The sequence below is a fragment of the Triturus cristatus genome, chromosome 5_2 (assembly GCF_964204655.1).
Source record: "Triturus cristatus chromosome 5_2, aTriCri1.1, whole genome shotgun sequence".
Taxonomy (NCBI): domain Eukaryota; kingdom Metazoa; phylum Chordata; class Amphibia; order Caudata; family Salamandridae; genus Triturus; species Triturus cristatus.
This window is the reverse complement of record NC_140588.1, coordinates 754,684,077-754,706,388: the sequence shown is the minus strand read 5'-3', so window position 1 is coordinate 754,706,388 and position 22,312 is coordinate 754,684,077. Positions and strand designations below refer to the sequence as shown.

General features: G+C 40.6%; 1 protein-coding gene across 4 annotated transcripts in view; it reads left to right on the top strand.

Moving 5' to 3' along the window:
* Positions 1-22,312, top strand: part of IL13RA2 (interleukin 13 receptor subunit alpha 2) — a 638,692-nt gene that overhangs the window by 487,817 nt on the left and 128,563 nt on the right. For all 4 annotated transcript variants that reach the window (XM_085607852.1, XM_085607854.1, XM_085607855.1 and 1 more), the window contains exon 7: positions 1,358-1,518. In XM_085607852.1, coding sequence (XP_085463978.1) covers positions 1,358-1,518 — 161 coding nt within the window. The remainder of the gene's footprint in view (positions 1-1,357; positions 1,519-22,312) is intronic.

Here is a 22,312-nt window from a genome sequence, read left to right as displayed (position 1 = left end):
TTTCACTCCAGGACTGAGGCACTATCACAGTATCTAAGAATTGCAGGCAGGGCTGTGGGATGGCTCTAGTTGTGTTGATGCCAGCATTGATTTGTCAAAATCTATCCTCCATCTCACCTCTTTTTAGGTGTTCCTATGGCCAGAATTTACTCCCAAATTACTCAAGCAAGGTTAGCACCTTCAAAAATGTTGATGTCAGTGTGCACAACTATTTAAGTAGCACCACCTCATAGTCAAAGCAGTTCATCATTCTGAATGTTACCTGCTTTGAGACACGGAGACCCACAATTGAGATTTGTATGTGTAGGGTGTGGCTTAAATTAAGCCTGTATGTCAATGGCTACAGTCAGTTCAGTTCATTTTATCATGCTTTAGACCTTCACGAAATATCAGCAAAACACTATATTACAATACACACAGCTATGGAAACACAATCTACGTAGGAATCACCTCACACCTCCTAAAGAGACTGCAAACCATACAGAATTCAGCTGCCAGACTCATCCTGCACCTCCCAAAGTGAACCCACATCAACCTCCCCCTCAAAAAGCTCCCCTGGCTTCCCATTCAGAAGAGATGTCAATTGAAGATGCTGATCCACACCTACACGGCCCTACACAACCAAGGACCAGCATACATCAACCACCGCCTGAGCTTCCACCAACTGTCCAGTCACCTGCTCTTTGCCTCCCTCTGCCTCGCTCACACTCCCCGTATCCGCCGAAGCAACACTGGAGGATACTCTTTCTCCTACCTCACTGCAAACTCATGGAATGACTTCCCCCTCCACCTCTGAACCTCATCCTCTCTGTTGGAATTCAGGAAGGGACTCAAGTTCTGGCTGTTCCAGTGTACCCTCCCTAAGCTGCAGGTTCTCTGTGCCAGAATACCCTTTGCTTTGATCTTAAGATAGAATGAACACAATTAAACAATGTGTTCTTAACATTAGGTGTGCCTTATTGTTGCTTCTGTTCATTGAATGATTACCTACAGCTAGAGGACTCAATTAGACACTAGTAGGCAGCGCCTCAGCCACCAGACCTTTCGTCCACCTTGTGGGTGACCACCCACTTCTCTCAATTTTTCTACTGCAACAACAGACCGTTACTATTCAAAGTGCTTCAACTAACTTGCTTGAAGCACTTTTGATACAAAATTGTCTGCATGGGGGAGAGGCAGGGTATTGAAAAACTACATAGGATGGTCCACCCTAAATAGAGAGGACATCTGGATTTATCTAGGGCAGCTGCCATTTGGTGGATTGGCTGCCACTATTTAATAACTGTGAAAAAAAATTCGCAAGATAAAGGATGGCACAATGATACATCTTGATTTTCCCTTTATATTTTTTTTTTAGTCAAACCTTCTCCTCCTGAACGCATAATTCTGACATCATCTCGAAGAGACGGGGAGGATTCAGAAGATGCACTTATTGAGTGGAGCCCTCCTAAAGGAAAGGTCCCCCCTCACTGTTTGGAATATGAGACTCATGTTACAGAAGATAACTTTTCGTGGAAGGTATGAAATATAAAATTCACAATGATAAATAATACCCGTCTACAAGCATTTTGCAAACATCGGGCATGATTCACAAAGGTAACGTGAGACAAAAGTCTTTACGGTATTCACAAAGGACATTTTACGAGTAGTAAATGCCCTTTGTGAATACCAAAAGTCATAAACTTAGACTTTCGTCTCACTTTACCTTTGTCAATCGGGCCTATTGTTTTTAAAATTTGTAATTTCCATAAAGCAAAAAAGTTTCCGAAGGTGAAGTATATCTGACCTAATATGTGCAACTGTTTGTGGTATTTTACTTGGCAAATTTCTTCCAACCTGTAAGGGAATGTATAGTACTATACTTCCTAAATATTACAATGGCTGAAAAAAATTTAACACTTTTAAATGAAAGCTGCAGTTTGACTGTTAATACACATTCATAATTTGGAAAAGAATTGAACCGATACAAAATGCACTATATACACGTGAACACGCTTTGCGATGAGGTGTATTTATTCATGTCAAATTATGGCGGCAGGCTATCATCGTGTTTCAGCTCACCAAGAGCCTCGCTCTGAATGACATAGATCACAAGCACTATTATTAGACAGCTGTCTGTTGGCAAATTCACACTTCTGCTGGTGCATTGAGGAGATTAATAACATACCATAACATAAGTATTTGTAAAGCGCACGTTCACCACGAAGGGTATCTTGGTGCTGAATAACAGATGTTTATTGTTACCCAACTCAATGGTGCTCATTTTATCGACCTCGGAAGGATGAAAGGCTGAGTGGACCTGCCAGGATCTGAACCTGCGAGTATAAGGTCAAACACAGGCCCATCCAGTGGATGCATAAGGACACTAAGCCACCAGACCCATCCTTAATCCTTTAGGCCATGTAACATGTGCAAGTTGTAATGTAGAAAAAGTGCTGGAATGACCTTCAGTGGGAGGCAAAGAAGGAGACCAAGAGGTGGGCTGAACATAGGACAACAGATGGCAGTGGCTCATCACCCCCACATACAGTGGAGAAGTGTGGCTCAATGGTTAGAGCGGCAGACCCTGATGCAGAGATCTGGCCCGGAACCAGGGTTCAATTACCGCCTCGGCGGGTCTTGGTTTCAATTTCCTCGGACCTGATAATTCTTGTCTCGGTGCCTACTCTAATCATGGGTCCCACTCTGCAACTCTGGGCAATAGCTTGCTTAATCTCCACAACGGCCCCAACAGCGCTGGGATGCCTGGCTTCACCTTGGAGGTGCCCAGGAGTGGACATTTCACAGGGAAAAGTCAGGAAGGGTTCCACAGCGGTATGAGTACAGCGCCAGGACGCCCCGTCGCTGGGGCAGCAGTGCGCTATACAAGTACAAAATTTCATTTCATTTCATTTATTGCACTAGGAAAGCTGCCTTCTACTAAAGCGAGAAGGGCAGTTAACTAGCGTGGGAGTCAACATTTTTGCTGTTGCAGCCAGTGCTTAATTTGAACTGGTGGTTTCAGTGCTGGGCATCCACACTTAATTGTCCACACTGGCCATGGTGGCACAGTTTGTGCTCTTTAGAGATGAGCAGAACAACAGTTATTTAATAATTCAATATACAATGAAAACAACTAATACCTGCCGCCCAAGCCAAATAGTCTGAATTATCACACTTACACACAGGTACGGCCATTGGCAGCACTGGCACAGGCAGTGTGTGGTGAAAACTGCAGTGGCCCCCTGACAAGAGTCCTGGCACTTATTTTTTTCTATTTTTTTACAAATTAAGCACTGGTCACAACATTGGGCACACAGTGGTACAGTGTGGGTTTTACAGGGCACCACTGTTTGGTTTCCTGTACAGTATCTGGCATTGCTGCACAGTCACTGAAGCTTAGGAGTTTGTTAGCTAACTCTTTTAGAGTAAGTGACACAAGGGTATTTGAATATCAAACGCAATATGTGTTCAGGACGTTGATTTCACTCTGGTGCATCCAGAGTGGATGATGACTCTTTGGCCTGAAATTGACTGCACAAACTGCCCAGTATTGCTGGTTTTGTTTACTTACATTATTTTTTCATGATATGTGATTTTGGAGCTGTATACTCCACTCATTTCAGGTGTTGTGCAACATACTTGCAGGCTGCTGATTTTAAATTACCTAATCAGTGTGATTTGTTTGATTACATCTATCTACACATTATCACTTGTGGCACTGTTGCATTAGATTCATTACACAATGATAATAAGAATGGAGACGTATTTTGTTTATGTTCATCTAATTGTAATGAAATGCAGAGAGTACATAAACTGTTTTAAATATTGTGTCCTTTAGTGAGAAAAAGGCTGATCAAGCAGCCAAAATGCATACTGTGTTGAAAGCTGTTTTCTAATAAACATAGATAACTTACGTTCCTGAGTGCAGTCTCTCTCGATGGTGGATGAATTGTGGCAAATGGTTAAGGCATTAGCGGTAGCGCCCTTGCTTGCACCACCAGAGATCAGGAGCAAACAGGAAGCTGCGGTGCTTTGGAGGATATGTATATATAGAAAATCTAAATATTGCTCAGTATTATCTCCAGGCAACAGATTTGATTTGTTTTCTGATGCTATTATTGAGGAATTGGAAAAAATGCCGAAAATAAGGAATCAACGAAGAGAGAACCTAACTAAAGCAGAAAGAGGAGCAATAAAAAAAATTCTTGAAAATGAAGAGGTCACAATAAAACCGGCTGACAAGGGGGGAACATTGTTCTCATGGATACATCGGATTATGTCAAAGAGGCCATGAGACAGCTAAATGATACAACCAACTACTGTAGATTGAAGACCAATCCTATCAATAAGATGACTATTGAACTAAACACCCAACTACAGAAGTGGCACAGTAAGGGTCTCATAAGCAGCAATGAACTCACGTTTCTTATGAAAGACTTTCCCCAAATTCCAACTATATATCTTCTGCCGAAAATTCATAAGACTCTACAACAGCCACCGGGAAGACCCATCGTCTCCTCATGCGATTCATTATATGAGAACTTATCTGAATACGTTGACAAATTCTTGGCACCGATAGCTCAAAGCATGAGCTCTTATATAAAAGACACAGGGGATTTCTTGAGAACTTTGAATGGGATAACTTGAAACAGCCAGTATCTCTTAGTCACAATAGACGTGGTATCGTTATATACCTCCATTAGACACGACGTAGGAATGGAAGCGTGCAGCTACTTCTTGAAACAAATAAGCATTAAGGATCTAAAACACACGCAGATGCTATTGAAGATGATAGAGACATGTCTTACCAACAATATTTTTTTATTTAACAAAGAGCTTTTTAGACAACAGTGTAGCACTGCCATGGGCATCTCATTTTCGCCAAATTATGCGAATTCTGTTATGGGATGGTGGGAAAAGACAATCGCATGGTGTCTGGATTTTCAAGAAGAATTGGAGCAAACTGTGTTATGGGTCCGGTTCATTGACGATCTGTTTTTAATTTGGAATGGTACGGAGCAAGAGTTAAAAAAATACTTTGAGAAACTGTCAACCAACAACTTTGGACTATCTTTTACGTATACGACCAGCAACAAAGAGATCGCATTTCTGGACACAAAAGTCTTCATAGAAAATGATCAAATACACACAACTTTGTTCAGAAAATAGACAGCGACTAACAGTGTCCTGCATGGGACAAGCTTTCACCCGATCCCCCTGAAAAACAGTATCCCATACGGTGAATTTACACGAATGAAACGAAATTGCTCCAAGGAGGAAGATGCTGAAAAAGAAATACTAGAAACAATGGCCAGGCTAAAAATACGTGGATACAATGAAAGAACTCTGAAAAGATGCAAAGAAAAAATTGACAAGAAACAGAGGACAGAGACTTTGATTCCTAAAATTGAAAGGAAGGAAAACATAAAACAACAGGCACAACGATTTATAACAACCTACAGCAAGGAAAGTGGTGTGATACTAAATAAAATAAGGAAGTACTGGCACCTCACCGCTGGGGATGGAGACATTGGAAAAATCTTAGGCCAGAAACCTGCAGTAACATGTAGAAAAACTAAGTCTCTGCAAGACATGATAACCTCAAGTCATTTTCAAGAAAGACCAAAAAGCAACTGGTTAGTGAACCAAAACAAAGGGTTTAGGAAATGCAATGCATGCAAGGCGTGTAAAATTGGGAAAAACACGAAAACCTTTAATGAAGCAAATGAAAATTCAATAAATATAGATCAAAATATCACCTGCACTTGCCGTTTCTTAATCTATGTGATAGAATGCTATTGCGGTATGAAATTTATCGGAGGCACAACGTGCATGCTCAAGAAACAGATACTTGAGCACATACGTGCTGTGAAGGACAAAGATATGACATATGCTACCACGAAGCATATGCAAAAATGTCAGAATGGAGATTGGAAAAAGATGTGCTATTATGGCATTCACATGATACCGGTCTGAGAAAGAGGAGGAGACCGCACCAAATTACTGCGACAAACAGAATCCAGATACATTGTAAGGCTCAGAACAAAGGTTTCGAAAGGCATCAACAACGACGAGGAACTTTATGTACATCTCTAAGCCCTTGAATGCCCATGACGAGCTGGACTCGTCATGGCACACAGTTCTCGTGTGCCCATGACGAGTCCAGCTCGTCATGAGGCATCCCCTGGGAAATCCCTCTGGTGCGGGCACCAGAGGGATTCCCTTTAAACCCAAATAGCCCCGGGAGCTGGGGAAGAGCTTCCCCAGCTCCCGAGGCCCCCCCACCCCCCTGGTTTCCCTGAAATGACAATCGGCGCGCACGTCGCGCTGACGTCATTTCAGTGAAACTGAAACTGAAATGAGCCAAGAGGCTCTTTTCAGTTTTCCTTTCTACGTGCTCAGGGGGCTATCTTAGCCCCCTGAGCACGTAGAAAGACGGGAGAGGTATGCTTGGGGATCGCCACAGGAGCCCACTAAACAGCAGGGATTTGTTTTTAGAAGGTTTTTTTTAAGGTGGAGGCTGCCCGAAATGGGCACGCCAATGCCCCCACCCTGTCGCGGGTACTTGGGCCTCCCACACGAGTGAGGCACCGTTTTTATCGGGAGACCCGGGGGAACGCTGGGTGGCAGGAAATTTGTGGCAGCCCGGTGATGCCACAACTTTCCCACACAAAAATGTGTGAAAAAGGTGATTTTTTCTGCTAAATTTGAGGTTTGCAGGGCATTCTGGGTAAGGAAACTTTGGGGGATCCACGCAAGCCATACTTCCCTGGAATCCCCCGGGTGTCTAGCTTTTAGAAATGTGTGGGTTTGGTAGGTTTCCCTAGGTGGCTGCCGAGCACCGGGCCAAACACCCATGTGACCCACCTTGCAAAACCAGGTCGTTTTGAGGTAGGCAATTTTGATGTCACCTCAATACGTTTTGGGCCCTTGCCTGTCACGGGTACTTGGGCCTCCCATATGAGTGAGGCACTGTTTTTAGCGGGAGACCCGGGAGAACGCTGGGTGGTAGGAAATTTGTGTCAGCCCGGTGATGCCACAACTTTCCCACACAAAAATGTGTGTAAAAGGTGATTTTTTCAGCTAAATTTGAGGTTTGCAGGGCATTCTGGGTAAGGAAACTTTGGGGTATCCACACAAGCCATACTTCCCTGGAATCCCCCGGGTGTCTAGTTTTCAGAAATGTGTGGGTTTGGTAGGTTTCCCTAGGTGGCTGCCGAGCACCGGGCCAAACACCCATGTGACCCACCTTGCAAAACCAGGTCGTTTTGAGGTAGGCAATTTTGATGTCACCTCAATACGTTTTGGGCCCTTGCCTGTCACGGGTACTTGGGCCTCCCACATGAGTGAGGCACTGTTTTTAGCGGGAGACCCGGGAGAACGCTGGGTGGTAGGAAATTTGTGTCAGCCCGGTGATGCCACAACTTTACCACACAAAAAATGTGTGAAAAAAGTGATTTTTTCAGCTAACTTTGAGGTTTGCAGGGCATTCAGGGTAAGGGAACGTTGGGGGATCCACGCAAGCCATACCTCCGTGGAATCCCCCGGGTATCTAGTTTTCAGAAATGTGTGGGTTTGGTAGGTTTCCCTAGGTGACCGCCGAGCACTGGACCAAAAAACCAAGTGACCCCCCTTTGCAAAACCAGGTCGTTTTGAGATAGGCAATTTTCATGTCGCCTCACTACGTTGTGGGCCCTTGCCTCTCGCGGGTACTTGGGCCTCCCACACGAGTGAGGCACCGTTTTTATCGGGAGACCCGGGGGAACGCTGGGTGGTAGGAAATTTGTTTCAGCCCGGTGATGGCACAACTTTCCCACACAAAAATGTGTGAAAAAGGTGATTTTTTCAGCTAACTTTGAGGTCTGCAGGGCATTCTGGGTAAGGAAACATTGGGGGATCCACGCAAGCCATACCTCCCTGGAATCCCCTGGGTGTCTAGTTTTCAGAAATGTGTGGGTTTGGTAGGTTTCCCTAGGTGGCTGCCGAGCACCGGGCCAAACACCCATGTGACCCACCTTGCAAAACCAGGTCGTTTTGAGGTAGGCAATTTTGATGTCACCTCAATACGTTTTGGGCCCTTGCCTGTCACGGGTACTTGGGCCTCCCATATGAGTGAGGCACTGTTTTTAGCGGGAGACCCGGGAGAACGCTGGGTGGTAGGAAATTTGTGTCAGCCCGGTGATGCCACAACTTTCCCACACAAAAATGTGTGTAAAAGGTGATTTTTTCAGCTAAATTTGAGGTTTGCAGGGCATTCTGGGTAAGGAAACTTTGGGGTATCCACACAAGCCATACTTCCCTGGAATCCCCCGGGTGTCTAGTTTTCAGAAATGTGTGGGTTTGGTAGGTGTCCCTAGGTGGCTGCCGAGCACCGGGCCAAACACCCATGTGACCCACCTTGCAAAACCAGGTCGTTTTGAGGTAGGCAATTTTGATGTCACCTCAATACGTTTTGGGCCCTTGCCTGTCACGGGTACTTGGGCCTCCCACATGAGTGAGGCACTGTTTTTAGCGGGAGACCCGGGAGAACGCTGGGTGGTAGGAAATTTGTGTCAGCTCGGTGATGCCACAACTTTACCACACAAAAAATGTGTGAAAAAAGTGATTTTTTCAGCTAACTTTGAGGTTTGCAGGGCATTCAGGGTAAGGGAACGTTGGGGGATCCACGCAAGCCATACCTCCGTGGAATCCCCCGGGTATCTAGTTTTCAGAAATGTGTGGGTTTGGTAGGTTTCCCTAGGTGACCGCCGAGCACTAGACCAAAAAACCAAGTGACCCCCCTTTGCAAAACCAGGTCGTTTTGAGATAGGCAATTTTCATGTCGCCTCACTACGTTGTGGGCCCTTGCCTCTCGCGGGTACTTGGGCCTCCCACACGAGTGAGGCACCGTTTTTATCGGGAGACCCGGGGGAACGCTGGGTGGTAGGAAATTTGTTTCAGCCCGGTGATGGCACAACTTTCCCACACAAAAATGTGTGAAAAAGGTGATTTTTTCAGCTAACTTTGAGGTCTGCAGGGCATTCTGGGTAAGGAAACGTTGGGGGATCCACGCAAGCCATACCTCCCTGGAATCCCCTGGGTGTCTAGTTTTCAGAAATGTGTGGGTTTGGTAGGTCTCCCTAGGTGCCGGTACAGCTAGGGTTAAAAAACTACAGCTAGGCACTTTGCCAAAAAAGGTTCATTTTTCACTGCGAAGTTGAGGTGTGTCCACGATGTGTTTTGCACCGTTTCCTGTCGCAGGCACTAGGCCGACCCACACAAGTGAGGTACCATTTTTCTTGGAAGACTTTGGGGAACACGGGGTGGGTGGAAATTTGTGGATCCACGCAGTTTCCAGAACTTTCCACCACAGAAATGTGGGGAAAATGTGTTTTTTTGGCAATTTTTTAGGTTTGCAAGGGATTCTGGGTAACACAACCTGGTGGGAGGCAGTCAAGTCACCCAATCCTCGATTCCCCTGGGTGTCTAGTTTTAAAAAATGTATAGGTTTGCTAGCTTTCCATAGGTGCCGGCAGAGCTATGGTTCAAAAACTACAGCTGGGCACTGTGCCAAAAAAGGGTAATTTTTCACAGCGAAATTGAGGTGTGTCCACGTTGTGTTTTGAGCCGTTTCCTGTCGCGGGCACTAGGCCGACCCACAAAAGTGAGGTACCTTATTTCTCGGAAGACTTTGGGGAACACAGGGTGCATGGAAATTTGTGGATCCACGCAGATTCCAGAACTTTCCACCACAGAAATATGGGGAAAATGTGTTTTTTTGGGCAATTTTTTAGGTTTGCAAGGGATTCTGGGTAACAGAACCTGGTGGGAGGCAGTCAAGTCACCCCATCCTGGATTCCCCTGGGTGTCTAGTTTTCAAAAATGTATAGATTTGCTAGGTTTTCCTAGGTGCCGGCAGAGCTATGGTTCAAAAACTACAGCTAGGCACTTTGCTAAAAATGGGTCATTTTTCACTGCGAAATTGAGGTGTGTTCACGTTAAGTTTTGTGCCGTTTCCTGTCGCGGGCACTAGGCCGACCCACACAAGTGAGGTACCATTTTTCTCAGAAGACTTTGTGGAATGCGGGGTGGGTGGAAATTTGTGGATCCACACAGATTCCAGAACTTTCCACCACAGAAATGTGGGGAAAATGTGTTTTTTTGGCAATTTTTTAGGTTTGCAAGGGATTTTGGGTAACAGAACCTGGTGGGAGGCAGTCAAGTCACCCCATCTTGGATTCCCCTGGGTGTCTAGTTTTAAAAAATGTATAGGTTTGCTAGGTTTCCCTAGGTGCCGGCAGAGCTATGGTTAAAAAACTACAGCTTGGCACTTTGCCAAAAAAGGGTCATTTTTCACTGCGAAATTGAGGTGTGTCCACGCTGCGTTTTGCACTGTTTCCTGTCGCGGGCACTAGGCCGACCCACACAAGTCAGGCACCATATTTCTCAGAAGACTTTGGGGAACGCGGGGTCAGTGGAAATTTGTGGATCCACACAAATTCCAGAACTTTACACGACAGATATGTGAGGAAAATGTGTTTTTTGTAAACAAAAGTTTAGGTTTGCAAGGGATTCTGGGTAATAGAACCTGGTGAGAGGCAGTCAAGTCACCCCATCCTGGATTCCCCTGGGTGTCTAGTTTTCAAACATGTATAGGTTTTCTAGGTTTCCCTAGGTGCCGGCAGAGCTTGGGTTAAAAAACTACAGCTAGGCACTTTGCTAAAAAAGGGTAATTTTGCATTGTGAAAATGTGGTGTGTTCACGTTGGGTTTTGAGCCATTTCCTGTTGTGGGCACTATGCTTACCCATACAAGTGAGGTACCATTTTTATCGTGAGACTTAGGGTAATTCAGATTTATAAAGGAACTGTTATTACCTGTTGACTTTCGATGCATTTCTCCCTTCCAAATGAAAGACTTTGTGTAAAAAAGAAGTCATTTTAAAAAATGACTGATAATTCTCATGCTAGTATGAGTATTCCCAATTTCGGAAATGTGCAAATATCTACTGTTTCTAAACTCTATATTGTGTTCCCATTTCAGAAATACATAGGTGTCTTTCATACTGATGTTTCCATGTACACATTTGTACAGAATAATTACTATATACCTGGTACATAATAAAAAACCATTTCAAGTTGCTGCTCAGTTTTTGGCTCTGGGTTCGTCGGGTTCTTGGTGAACCTACAAGTCCTATATATCCCCACAACCAGTAATGTTGAGCGGATGTAACGGTATATTGCTTCCAAAGAGTTGTCATAATTAGAAGAAGATACAGGTGAAAAAGTTGACACAAAAGGCTGTTTTTTTCAACTAATTTTCAATTTATCCTATATTTAACTGTTAGTTTCTATAAAGAAATCTTGATGGATCTACACAAATGACCCCTTGCTGAATTCAGAATTTTGTCTACTTTTCTAAAATGGATAGCTTTCCAGGATCCATTGTTGCTTTTGTACCCATTTCTACCATTACCTGGAAGGAGGTTGAAAGCACAAAAAATAGCAAAAATAGGCTATGTCCTAGAAAAATGCCAAAACTGTGTAAAAAATGTTGGGTTTCTGACAAAAGTCTGGTATCCCCTAAAAGCTGGGAAAATGGTGATTTCAGCCCCACAAACCCTTTTTTGATAACATTTGCAGGGAAAAACCCAGATACTTTCATTTGCAGCCTGTTTTTCCCATTTTCCCCCCAAAAAACTAAATGTTGCTGTATTTTGGCTCATTTCTGTGACCCCTCCAGGGGAATCCACAAACCCTGAGTACCTTTAGAATCCCCATGATGTTGGAAGAAAAGGACGCAAATTTGGTGGGGATACCTTATGTGGTCAAAATGTTACAGGGGCTTCAGAGCGCACTACCCCAAATTGCAAAAAAAAAACATGGCGCAGGAGGGGGAAAAGGCCTGGCAGCGAAGGGGTTAAGGAATAGAGCTACCATCTCTAAAATTGACTAAACGAACATTTAAATTATGACTGGCAAAAATATGTACTATACCAACTATTGAAAGAAAGAAAATAGTGAGAAATATTGCCTTTAAACTAAAGTGTTGACTGTTTGGTACTACATCATAAAACAATAGGACATAAAATCCGTAACTACAGGACAAAGTCACCATGTAATAGAAATTGGGTCTAACATATCGGTACTATACCGAAGTATAGAAAACAATAATGTGTTACATAAGTGCACTATTAATGCCCAGTCACTAGTTATAGAAATATCACAAATAATGTAAAGATTCCATGATACCAACAACATCATGAAGGTAATGCAATTCTAAACCAAACGTAAATTGCTAATCCTTTTTCTTTTTAAATTTTATTTAATTGTCAATAAAGTTTTGTCAAAAATACACTACAGATCCCACAATGCACCATTATGGTAAATAGTGGGTATAAATAAGTGTAATAGACAAAGGACTCACTGACCGTGAGAAAAGCAGTGAGAGGGCTGAAACACTGTTTTGTGGAGGTTGCTAATAATAAATTTAGCCGAAACCAGTTCCAGAATGCCACGTCCTTTGTTCCGCTTAAATTTATTGGGTCAGGATCCAACCCCTACGTAGAGCATCAGCTGCAGAGCGCGCTGAGCAATGGGTCACATTGGAATACATATATATATATATAAATATATATATATTACCTACTGGCGGTCGCCAGTAGGTAGTTATAGTTAGGACCACGTTTCCATAGGAAATCCGCAACATTCTATTTTCAATAACTTTGGCGCCGGTCGACGAATCCTCGCGAATTTCAAAATAGGTGGGGCGCTACGCTCCGCTCCTACCCTGAAAGTCTCGGGGGGATTCGTCAAGCGGGGGCTGAGATAAAAGGGGGGTCCCAAAACGCGTTTTTCCCATGCATTTTTCCATAGGACCTTTAGACAGGGCTACAGCCCGAACGGCTGAACAGAATTACTAGAAATTTGGCAGAGAGGTAGTCCTCAGGTCAAGGAAGTGCCTTTTGTAGGTTTGGTGTAAATCTGTTCAGTAGATTCTGAGAAAATAGCCTTTAAATCAATATATATATCTGAGCCAGCTTACGGTGCGCTTACGGTACGCTTACCGTACGCGTACGGTGGCGTGCGCGAGCGCGATTCTGATTGGCTCTTAGATCCAAGTAAACATTCGAATCGGCCGAAACCAGGAAGCGGCGGCCGCCATTTTCTCTCTCGCACTGAGAGTGATTTTTAAAATATAAAGCCCAAAAACATGTAAAGGGGCTGTTTAGACAGCTCCCACACACATAGCCATGTTGAGGGAGTCCCCAAAGATCCCCCAAGGCCAAAAACGGAATTTTAATTTTTTCGGTAATTTCGCCGATTACGCTTACCGTACGCGTACGGTAAACAATTAAAAAAAAAAAAAATGTATCCACACTCTCTCCACCCCGTGTGCAATTGGTGCCCGAAGGGCACCAATTGTGCTTGGCTTATTACACCTGAGATAAACTAAAATATTAAAAAAAAAAATAATAAAAAAAAAAATTATCCACACTCTCTCCACCCCGTGTGCAAATGGTGCCCGAAGGGCACCATTTGTGCATGGCTTATAAAACTTACAAAAAATTAAAATATTACCTTTCAAAACGAAGTGCATCATATGTCCTCCATGTGCGCACGGTGCGCGAAGCGCATCGTGCGTACATGGCCCATCTAGCGTAACGGCGCTAACTGCGTTCAGTGATGTCATTTGAGATGTCATCAGTGATGTCATGAGTGATGTCAGTGACCATGTCATGAGTGATGTAATATGTGACGTCATCAGCAGAGGATTGCGGATGCGCGAGTTATAGTTAGCTGAACTAACTATAACGGGGGAATTTCATTGGTTTTTTACGAGTGAAATGTCCAGCTAACTATAACGTGTGTGAAACCCATGGTTTTTTCAGTGAATTTGTATTGTTTTTTAAATGCTAATTCTTATATTTAACGTGTGTGAAACATTTCTTTTTTTTTTATCTTTGCAAGGTTTTTTACATCTTTTTTTTAAACTTTTTTTTCCCTTTAAACACTATGGTAAAATTTAATGCATTCTGCAATATATCAATTTTCACCTTTTTTTTTTAAAAAAGGTAAGATATAGTTGTATAACATAGTGAATCTTTTTTACAAATTTTTTTTTTTTTTAATTTTTTTTTTTACCGTGCGCGTACGGTAAGCTTACCGTAAGCGCACGTTTCGCTTTATGTACGTAATATTTCTACTCTTTTTGCGTATGGTTACGCAATTTGCGTAGGCGTCCGTACTTCCTACGCGACGCGTAAGCGCATACTTTACACGCGGAAGTGTTCGAGCGTGCCTGTTATGCGCATGCGTGCGTGCGCGTGTCTTTCGTACGCGCATGCGTACTTTTACCGTAAGCGCTCTGTAAGCGCTCCGTAAGCGTAACGTACGCGCACGGTTGGTCATGTGATCAAGAAACAACACATTTGATTGGTTTAAACTACTTTCAGTTCTAGAACCTTCCTACACCACACCCATTCCCCTCATTACTGCTTGTGACCCCTTAGGAGAAGGAGCTGAGTTGTCTTTGTGATACGATGGCAGAACAGCAGTCCTCTTCTGAGAGTGAGCCTGGTAGCAGCATCATCAGAGAGAGAAGGAGGAAACAAAAGACTTCTTTTGTATGGGAATATTTTACCTATCCAGAGGGGCAGAAAAAGGTAAATGCTCCTTTAGTCACCTGCTCACTTTGTGAGCGTGTCTTATCTAGAGGGAATCCAAGGAAGAAGTATTCCTTTGGAAATCACTCTATGGTTAGACACATTAAGGATAAACATCCCAGGACTTATGCTCGACATACTGGAGAAACATCTCCAGTAAGTCACCCGAGCACACCCGCAGAAGCTCAGCCGAGTACATCTTCGGCAGCTCAGCTGAGCCCTTCCTCTGCGGTGGGAGCATCACCCTTTTCTGCTCCTCTGGATATAAACCCTCGTTTTGGGAGGGTTACAATGAGGTGCACAAGATGTCATGGCCTTATTGTTCATGCGGAGACCAGTGTTTCCCTAATAAACAATAGGATAGACCAGCACATCTGTGGTCCTTGTTAGTATTCCCATTCTTTCTTTCCTCTTTCCCTTTATGAACACAACGGTTCTTTTAAGAGCCAACCTTACCTCTTAACTTTTTTAAAATTTTTTAATCACTTTTTTATTTTTTTATTTTTTTTACCGTTCGCGTACGGTACGCGCATTTTTTTTTTTTTTTTTTTAAAACAAAAATTTTTTAATCACCCTACAAGGTCCTTGAGGGACTACTACAGAAATGAGAAAAGCATAGAGAAGAGTAGTGAAAAAAAGTGAGCATTAAAGTAAATGTGTGATAATTCCAGAAATTTCACACTTACCTGACAATCAAAATAACTTAATTAAAAATAAGTGATTTATTTATCTTTCTATAAAGAAGTTTATTTTTCATATTTTTCCTTTCTCAATCTGTAAAAAAAGAAAAAAGTATTAATATTTAACAATACATTTTAGAATACAGTGCACATATTTTCATATTTCAACAAACATTTTTTTGCCCTTTTTTTGCTGTTTTCAGAATATATTGCATTTCACTGTAAATCGTAAAAGCAATTGCATTCATCACTTAACAGCGGGCAAAAAAAAAAACAATCTGAAAGATTGTTTAAAAAAAGCCCAGAATCTCTTCACACTAAAACATACCGTAATAGAAATGTAACATTTCCAATAAAAATCTCACCTAAGAACAATAACTAATTCCAATAAATATCGTCTGAAAATTCTGTTGCATAAGCATAATCACCAAAATAATTTGTGTCAAACAAGTCCACAATGCAAATTATTACCTTTCCTTTAGGCCAAATGGTAATTTTTAAAATATTTTTTGATGACATTTCCAATGGTAATCCAATTAAATTGCAATAATGTTTTGTACAGATGTTGCAATTTCTGTCTAAAATTTTGGTTTCAGAAAAACTAAATAGGAATTTGCTAAATCAAAAGGCAAACGTTGCTTGAAAACCAATTGAGAATCATTACACAGTGTCCAGCCTTTTTCACATTTAAGAAAAACTGTGTAATGACCAGAAGTTACAATAGGCCCATCATGGAAAATTATTGCAACTGTGACAAAAGATTTTCCAGAAATTGATAATTGCTGTCCTGTAAATTTCTTTCTTAAAGTGTCCAATTTTGTTCCATCAGCTCTACAACGTTGCATCATTAAAATTACATACTGTCCATATTTCTTTAAAAGTAAGGTTGAAAACATGTCAGATTTACATTCACAACATTCCATGCTATGATTGGCATCTTTAACTAATTTACTAAAAGTCACTGATTTAGTCTCTGGCAATGTTAAATAGATAAACCTTTCTGAATCAACATTAGAGCTGCATGTGTAGAAACAGTTTTCACAACTATGTTCCCATTTATAACAGAGACCAAACAAATTTTCAATTTCTATCCCTTCATCTTCAAGTACTAAAAGGATGTACATCAAGAATTCCTGTGCATCTTGCTGGACATTTTGAGAAAACTGTGTTCGTCCTGAACATACATCTAATAGATTTCTAATTTCAGTCGCACTTTCTATTTTAGCTTTATCAACACTCAGCTTCTCATAAAGAAGACTTAGCACAGAACAGAATCTTTTTTCATGATTTTCTATTATCTGCTCTTGCAAACTTTCAAGATAAAATACAACATTCAGCACTACATTTGCGTAGCAGTTGACACCAGAGCTATTTTCAAAATGGCAACCAACAACCTCTTCAACATTGTCCTTTTTCTTTTTGCTTGCAATCACATGACTCTCTTTTTATTTTCTCTTCTGTACATCCTCATTACAGATATTCTCAATTCTCCTTTTCCGAGAAACAACACGTTTCTCCAACACAGGATACTGACCTAAATGAGGAGCATAGGTTCTTCTTAATGTATTATACTCCTTTACACAATTTGCATCAGCACTAACTTTTGAGTCATCAAAGTCTATCATGAATAAACCAGATAATGTTTTCACTCGTGACAAAGCAACATATGCCATACCTTCTTGGAACACAGTAGAGCCAATGTTTACAAATGCACTATCAACAGGTAATCCTTGACACTTGTGAATAGTTACAGCATATGCTAGAGAAAATGGAAACTGCTTCCTACGTACATATAAGTCTTTCACAAGCAAAAAACGGACTGAACAACGACTAATGTCTTTTACCTCTTCAATCTGATCGAATTTTATTTTTAAAAACTCAATTCCTTCTTTTTTCTGGTAGTTAACAAAACCCACAACTTTACCCATAGCTCCATTTACTAAACCTTTTTTTAACATCCAAATTTCTCCTTAAAAATACTCGACAGTTCATGCAAAGATATAGATTTTTTTCTAATCCAGCTGTTTTCGAAATGTTCTTCTCTAGAGAATCCAATTTATTTTTCAGTTCGCCTGTTAATGTAATAGTAATTCTTTCATGTTGGATTTTGTCCACTGCTTCCATTTTCTTAATCTCTTCCTTTTCCAATTTCAAAAGTTCCTCATTGAATATTGAGCATTCACGTAGTGTTGGCATTAAGCAGATTACAGTATTTTTTTCTGCAATGTTCTTGTATATTTTCTCTGCAACTATTTCTTCACTTGGAAATAAATTATGTAGCAACCGACTCTGTAATGCTTTTCTGCCAACTTCTGCGAGTAGTCCAATTCTGATATCTTTCAGAATACTTCCATATTCTTCATCATTTGCTTGCCTCATATTGGTAGTGAGTTCTTTGTACTCAAAGAATGACCAAATATTCGCATTACCAATGCTTCCTAATGACTTCTTCGTGTCCTCATGTGTCACAGTATTAAACACTGGTTGTCCTTTAACTGGAGTGAGCTGCAGAAGATCCCCAAAAACTATAACATGTTTTCCACCAAATAACACGTCATAGTCTCTCTTTAGAATTTGCTGCATTCTTAAATGCACAAAGGCAAGCATTAAGTTTGATACCATGCTTACCTCATCAATAATGAGAACTTGCATCTTCTTCAACACTCTTGAAACTTCGAAACATGCTTCGCCAGTTAGCTTGTGATATTCTATTTTGTTCTCATACTCCACTGGTAACATTAGCAAGCGATGGAGAGTAATTCCTTTAATATTATATGCTGCTAACCCAGTTGGAGCAGTAACAACACAAGATAAAGTTGAATCAGTTTTTTGCTGTAGGTAGCTTCTGATGACTTTAATTAAGAAACTTTTCCCAGTTCCAGCTTGTCCACTCACGTACAACCTAATTGGTTCAAATGATGTGCATGTGCACTCTTTATTTTCATGTAGTAATCCTTGATCAATTTTTTTTCTGACTTCTTCATAAATTTGTTGTTGTTCTTCATTCAGTTGGTGTTCCAAATCTGGTAAGTCTATTAAATCTTCCTGAGCTTGATTCATAGCCGTTTCCACTTCAGTCATGGCTATTGCAGCTTCATTTTCTAAGATTGGCTGTCCTAGTGGATCTTGACTGAGCGTTCCAGAACTTTGGCTGCCTTGAGAACTGTCTCTAGCTACTTCAGCTGCAATTGTAGCTTCCTGTTCAATTTCTTCGTTTAACATTTGGACATAATTCCTGAAAATACTGCATTCAATGGTATCTTTACATGCATTAAATGAATCCTCATAGCTTTGAAATTCTCCAAGTAGTTCGTCCTCTGAACGCCATGGTTTAAACAGCTGTAAAAGTGCCAAGTAGTAAAATTCCTTTTTGTCAGTAGTGTCACAACTCAGATTCCTGTGATTAATCAAACTTCCTTTTGTTTGCTTCACCAAACATCCTTCCTCACCAATGACTTTATATTTTCCATTGTTGATGTCTTCTGTGGCTTTCCGTGAAAAAATGTAGTTCTGCAGCTCTTCATAGAGACACATGTTCTCAAGATGATGACTTCTTTTTGGGTAATATGTGTCCATCATGTTTGTTTTCAAAATATCTGTACTTTCTGGGTCGTTCTCGGCCAAATATTCAATTTCTCCAACAGATTTCAGTACCCGATTTCGCATTCCTGCAAGGCCTAAACTGACCCAAATTATTCTTCTTGATTTCGAGTACAGACTTGCAGATGATAACCTATCTGAACATTTGTAGGATCCAATTTCTCGATGTGATAACATCTTTAAACTGAAACTGTACAGCTTCTTATTGACAGTCTTCTCGTGAGAAATCTCTTTCCACATTTCCTTCAATTCTGTTTTCTCAGATTTAGTGATGTAAGATGTGACATACCGAGCAACAGCAATAGAATTGTCTGCCACATACTGAATATCCATGTTAGCATTCCACATGGATAAAATGACTGGGTTGTAGTCATTTATATATTTTGACTCTTCTTTTCTTCTTAGGTTGTACGTATTTTTGGGAGATATTCTTGTAATAGTATGTCGCACAGCTGACATAAAACTGTTGACTCTTCCTTTTGAAAGAACAGGTCTAGGAAATCCAAATCGACATTTTGTGTAGAATTTATCTTTGGTCTTGTACTTCCGTCGACAGTATTTTCCACACCGATGACTTTGGAAACGTAAAACTTGCTCTTTTAACTTTTTCTCTTCTGTGCTTTTAGGTATAGCACATGTTGCATATTCTTCAATGAAAGATAACACTGCTTCATCAGCATCTGTTCCAAATGTCGGAGCATCCTTGATCCACAACAGCATATGAATGTGAGGAGCACCTCTTGCTTGGTACTCTTTTCTCCAAAAGAAATCCACAACTTCTCCAAGTGGTGGATTTTTTTATTGCAGATGAAGGACATCATAGCCTCAAATCTATGATTGAAATATCTGCAAACATTAACCGGATCCAATGAGCACAGTTCTCCTGCTGTCTTGTATTCGATGATTTAATGTTTGAATTTGCCTCTCGTAGAAAATCCAGTAAATCATCCCAAGCGTACTCGGCACAGCTTAGGGTTAGGAACCATGATGGAGTTCCTAAATTCCGTAACATACATTCCAATTCTCCATGGCGTCGGTACCAATATTCATTCGTCCCACGTTGACAAGCCATCAGATTGATCAATTGTGATTCCAAATGATCATCTCGCTGCTGCACTTTGTTCATAAAATCCTTAGCAGACACATTATGTAGATGTGTTCCACTTTTTAAAATGTGGTTTACTGCATAAGATAGTGCAGACAAGTCACTTTCAAATAACAGATGGAACAAATAAGGAATACTTTGACGAAATCTTGGATCTTCTGCATATAATCTTGTAGTCCGATACTCAGAAGCAGGAATCTGGACTGGACGTTCATCGTATCGTCCACCTTCTCCTGCAGGAAACAGCTGGGGAAAACAACGAGCTTCCAAGCTCTCCTCCCATACACTCACGGGTGTTCCTTGTGCTTTTTTCATTTGAAACAGATCAATGGTGTTTGCCATTACTTCTTTTGAATGAAGAGGATGTATGCTGAAATGTTCATAAATTTCTTCTTCTTTTGACTTGTCAACGTTTTCAATTTGCCCAGTTGGTGTTTCTTTGTCTCCTAGTACATCTTCTTCATCTTCATCTATATAAATTGATTCATACCATTTATAATTTTTTTTCAAATACAAATTTGCTCTTTGTACTTTTCGTACATCTACCAGCTCCTGCCAAATTTTCTTACTCTTTGTAGGTACACCATTAACCAGAATAACTAATGGTTCAGTTTCCAAAGTATCTGTATCAATAGTTTCCATATTTTTTTTCAAATCCAACGGCAAATAGACAACTCTTCCTTTTAAGCCTCTCTGTAAATCTGAAGGAGGTAATTTGCCTGTTTTTAGCTCCATACGTACTATGGTCTGGAATGGATGAACACATTGAATGAGTATAGACTCATACGTATTTAAATCAGAACGTTCTGCAGGAACTTCAACCAATTCTAAATTATTATGTACAGCTCTAGCTGGCATTTTCTTTTCTTCTAACTTGTTGTAACAGTATTTACAAATACGATGATCTTCACCCAAATCAAAACAATTTTCAAGAAATATATATGTTGCAAAATCCTTCCACTTATAATTATCTTCTTCTTCACTTTTTTTGTAGAGATCAACATTCCTTGTTTGGATTTTATAATGGCTTCTCCGGCAACAAATACAAGTAATATTTGGTCTTTCATTAGAGATGATAGCAAATTTTGTTATTTGATCTTCAAATTTCTTATTTACGGAGGGTTCTACATTCTCTTCCACATTTTCCTCAATAACTGTGTCATTCCCTGCACTTTCTTGTTCTGGACCAAAGTAACAAAACTGAATCTCATCAGTAACCTTCTCAACATCTGATACAGATCCACGAAACAGAGCGTTATTCAACTCATTTAACTTTAGTGCTGGACTTTTAGCAAAATACAATCTTCTCACAAATTTTCTAATTTCAGTATGATGAACTGCCAGCATCCTAAAATGGTGAAAAACACTTTGACAAACTTTCCTAGATAGACAAGCCAGAGAGTGTCCTTGCAAACCAGTATTCTCTCTCACTCTGCATGGATCTAGTCCTTGAAGCACCGTAATCTTCTGTTTAACACTCTTTTTACTATATTCTCTTAAAAACTCACGTAATTTATCAATAGATTCCTGTCGCAAAGTACAAATACTACTACAATTCCAAGTATACACTGGGGCTTTAGGACGTCTCCCCATAACCTCATCTGCAATCACTTCTTCCTCATTTCTTGGAACCATTTTCTCCTTTTCCATTATTCAACCTTCTTTTACTTCATATGCTCGTCCACTGGTGTCAACTGCATGCAGCAAACTATTACTTTGAAGATAACTCTCTTCATTAAAAAATGGTTCAGTACTTGAACTATGCATCCATTCTCCTAAAAACACTTTACAAAAGTTATTTCTTTTCACTACTCTTTTCGTTTTGCTTTGTGACTTCATTACATTGACTATTTTTTCTAATGTACGCATCCTGTTCAAAATTAAAATGAATAGTTTTCTTTTTAATTCTAAAGCCTTAGCTACAATGGCTTCAATATCTTTTTTTCTCTTGTAAAATTTAGCTCTTTTCTTATATTTTTTCACATCCTTTAGCAAATTGGACATCACTCTTCTCTGTAACATTTTCCTACGGATCTCTTTAAATGCTGATTTTCTTTTCAAGTCAATTTTTATAGCTTCTGCTTGTACATTAGCATTTAGTAAATTCTCACTATTCTCCTGTTGTTTTCTACTTGAAACAGTTTTTCCAATGTGGACATTTTTTAAATTGTTCCTTTTTTTGAATATATTTTTAAAGAATTCCTTTGTCTGCTTACCAGAAGACTTTTTCTTTTTCCCAACATGAGCATCTTCAACTAACTTGGGTCCTCCAGTTGTCTTCAAATATACATGTTTTTTCTGT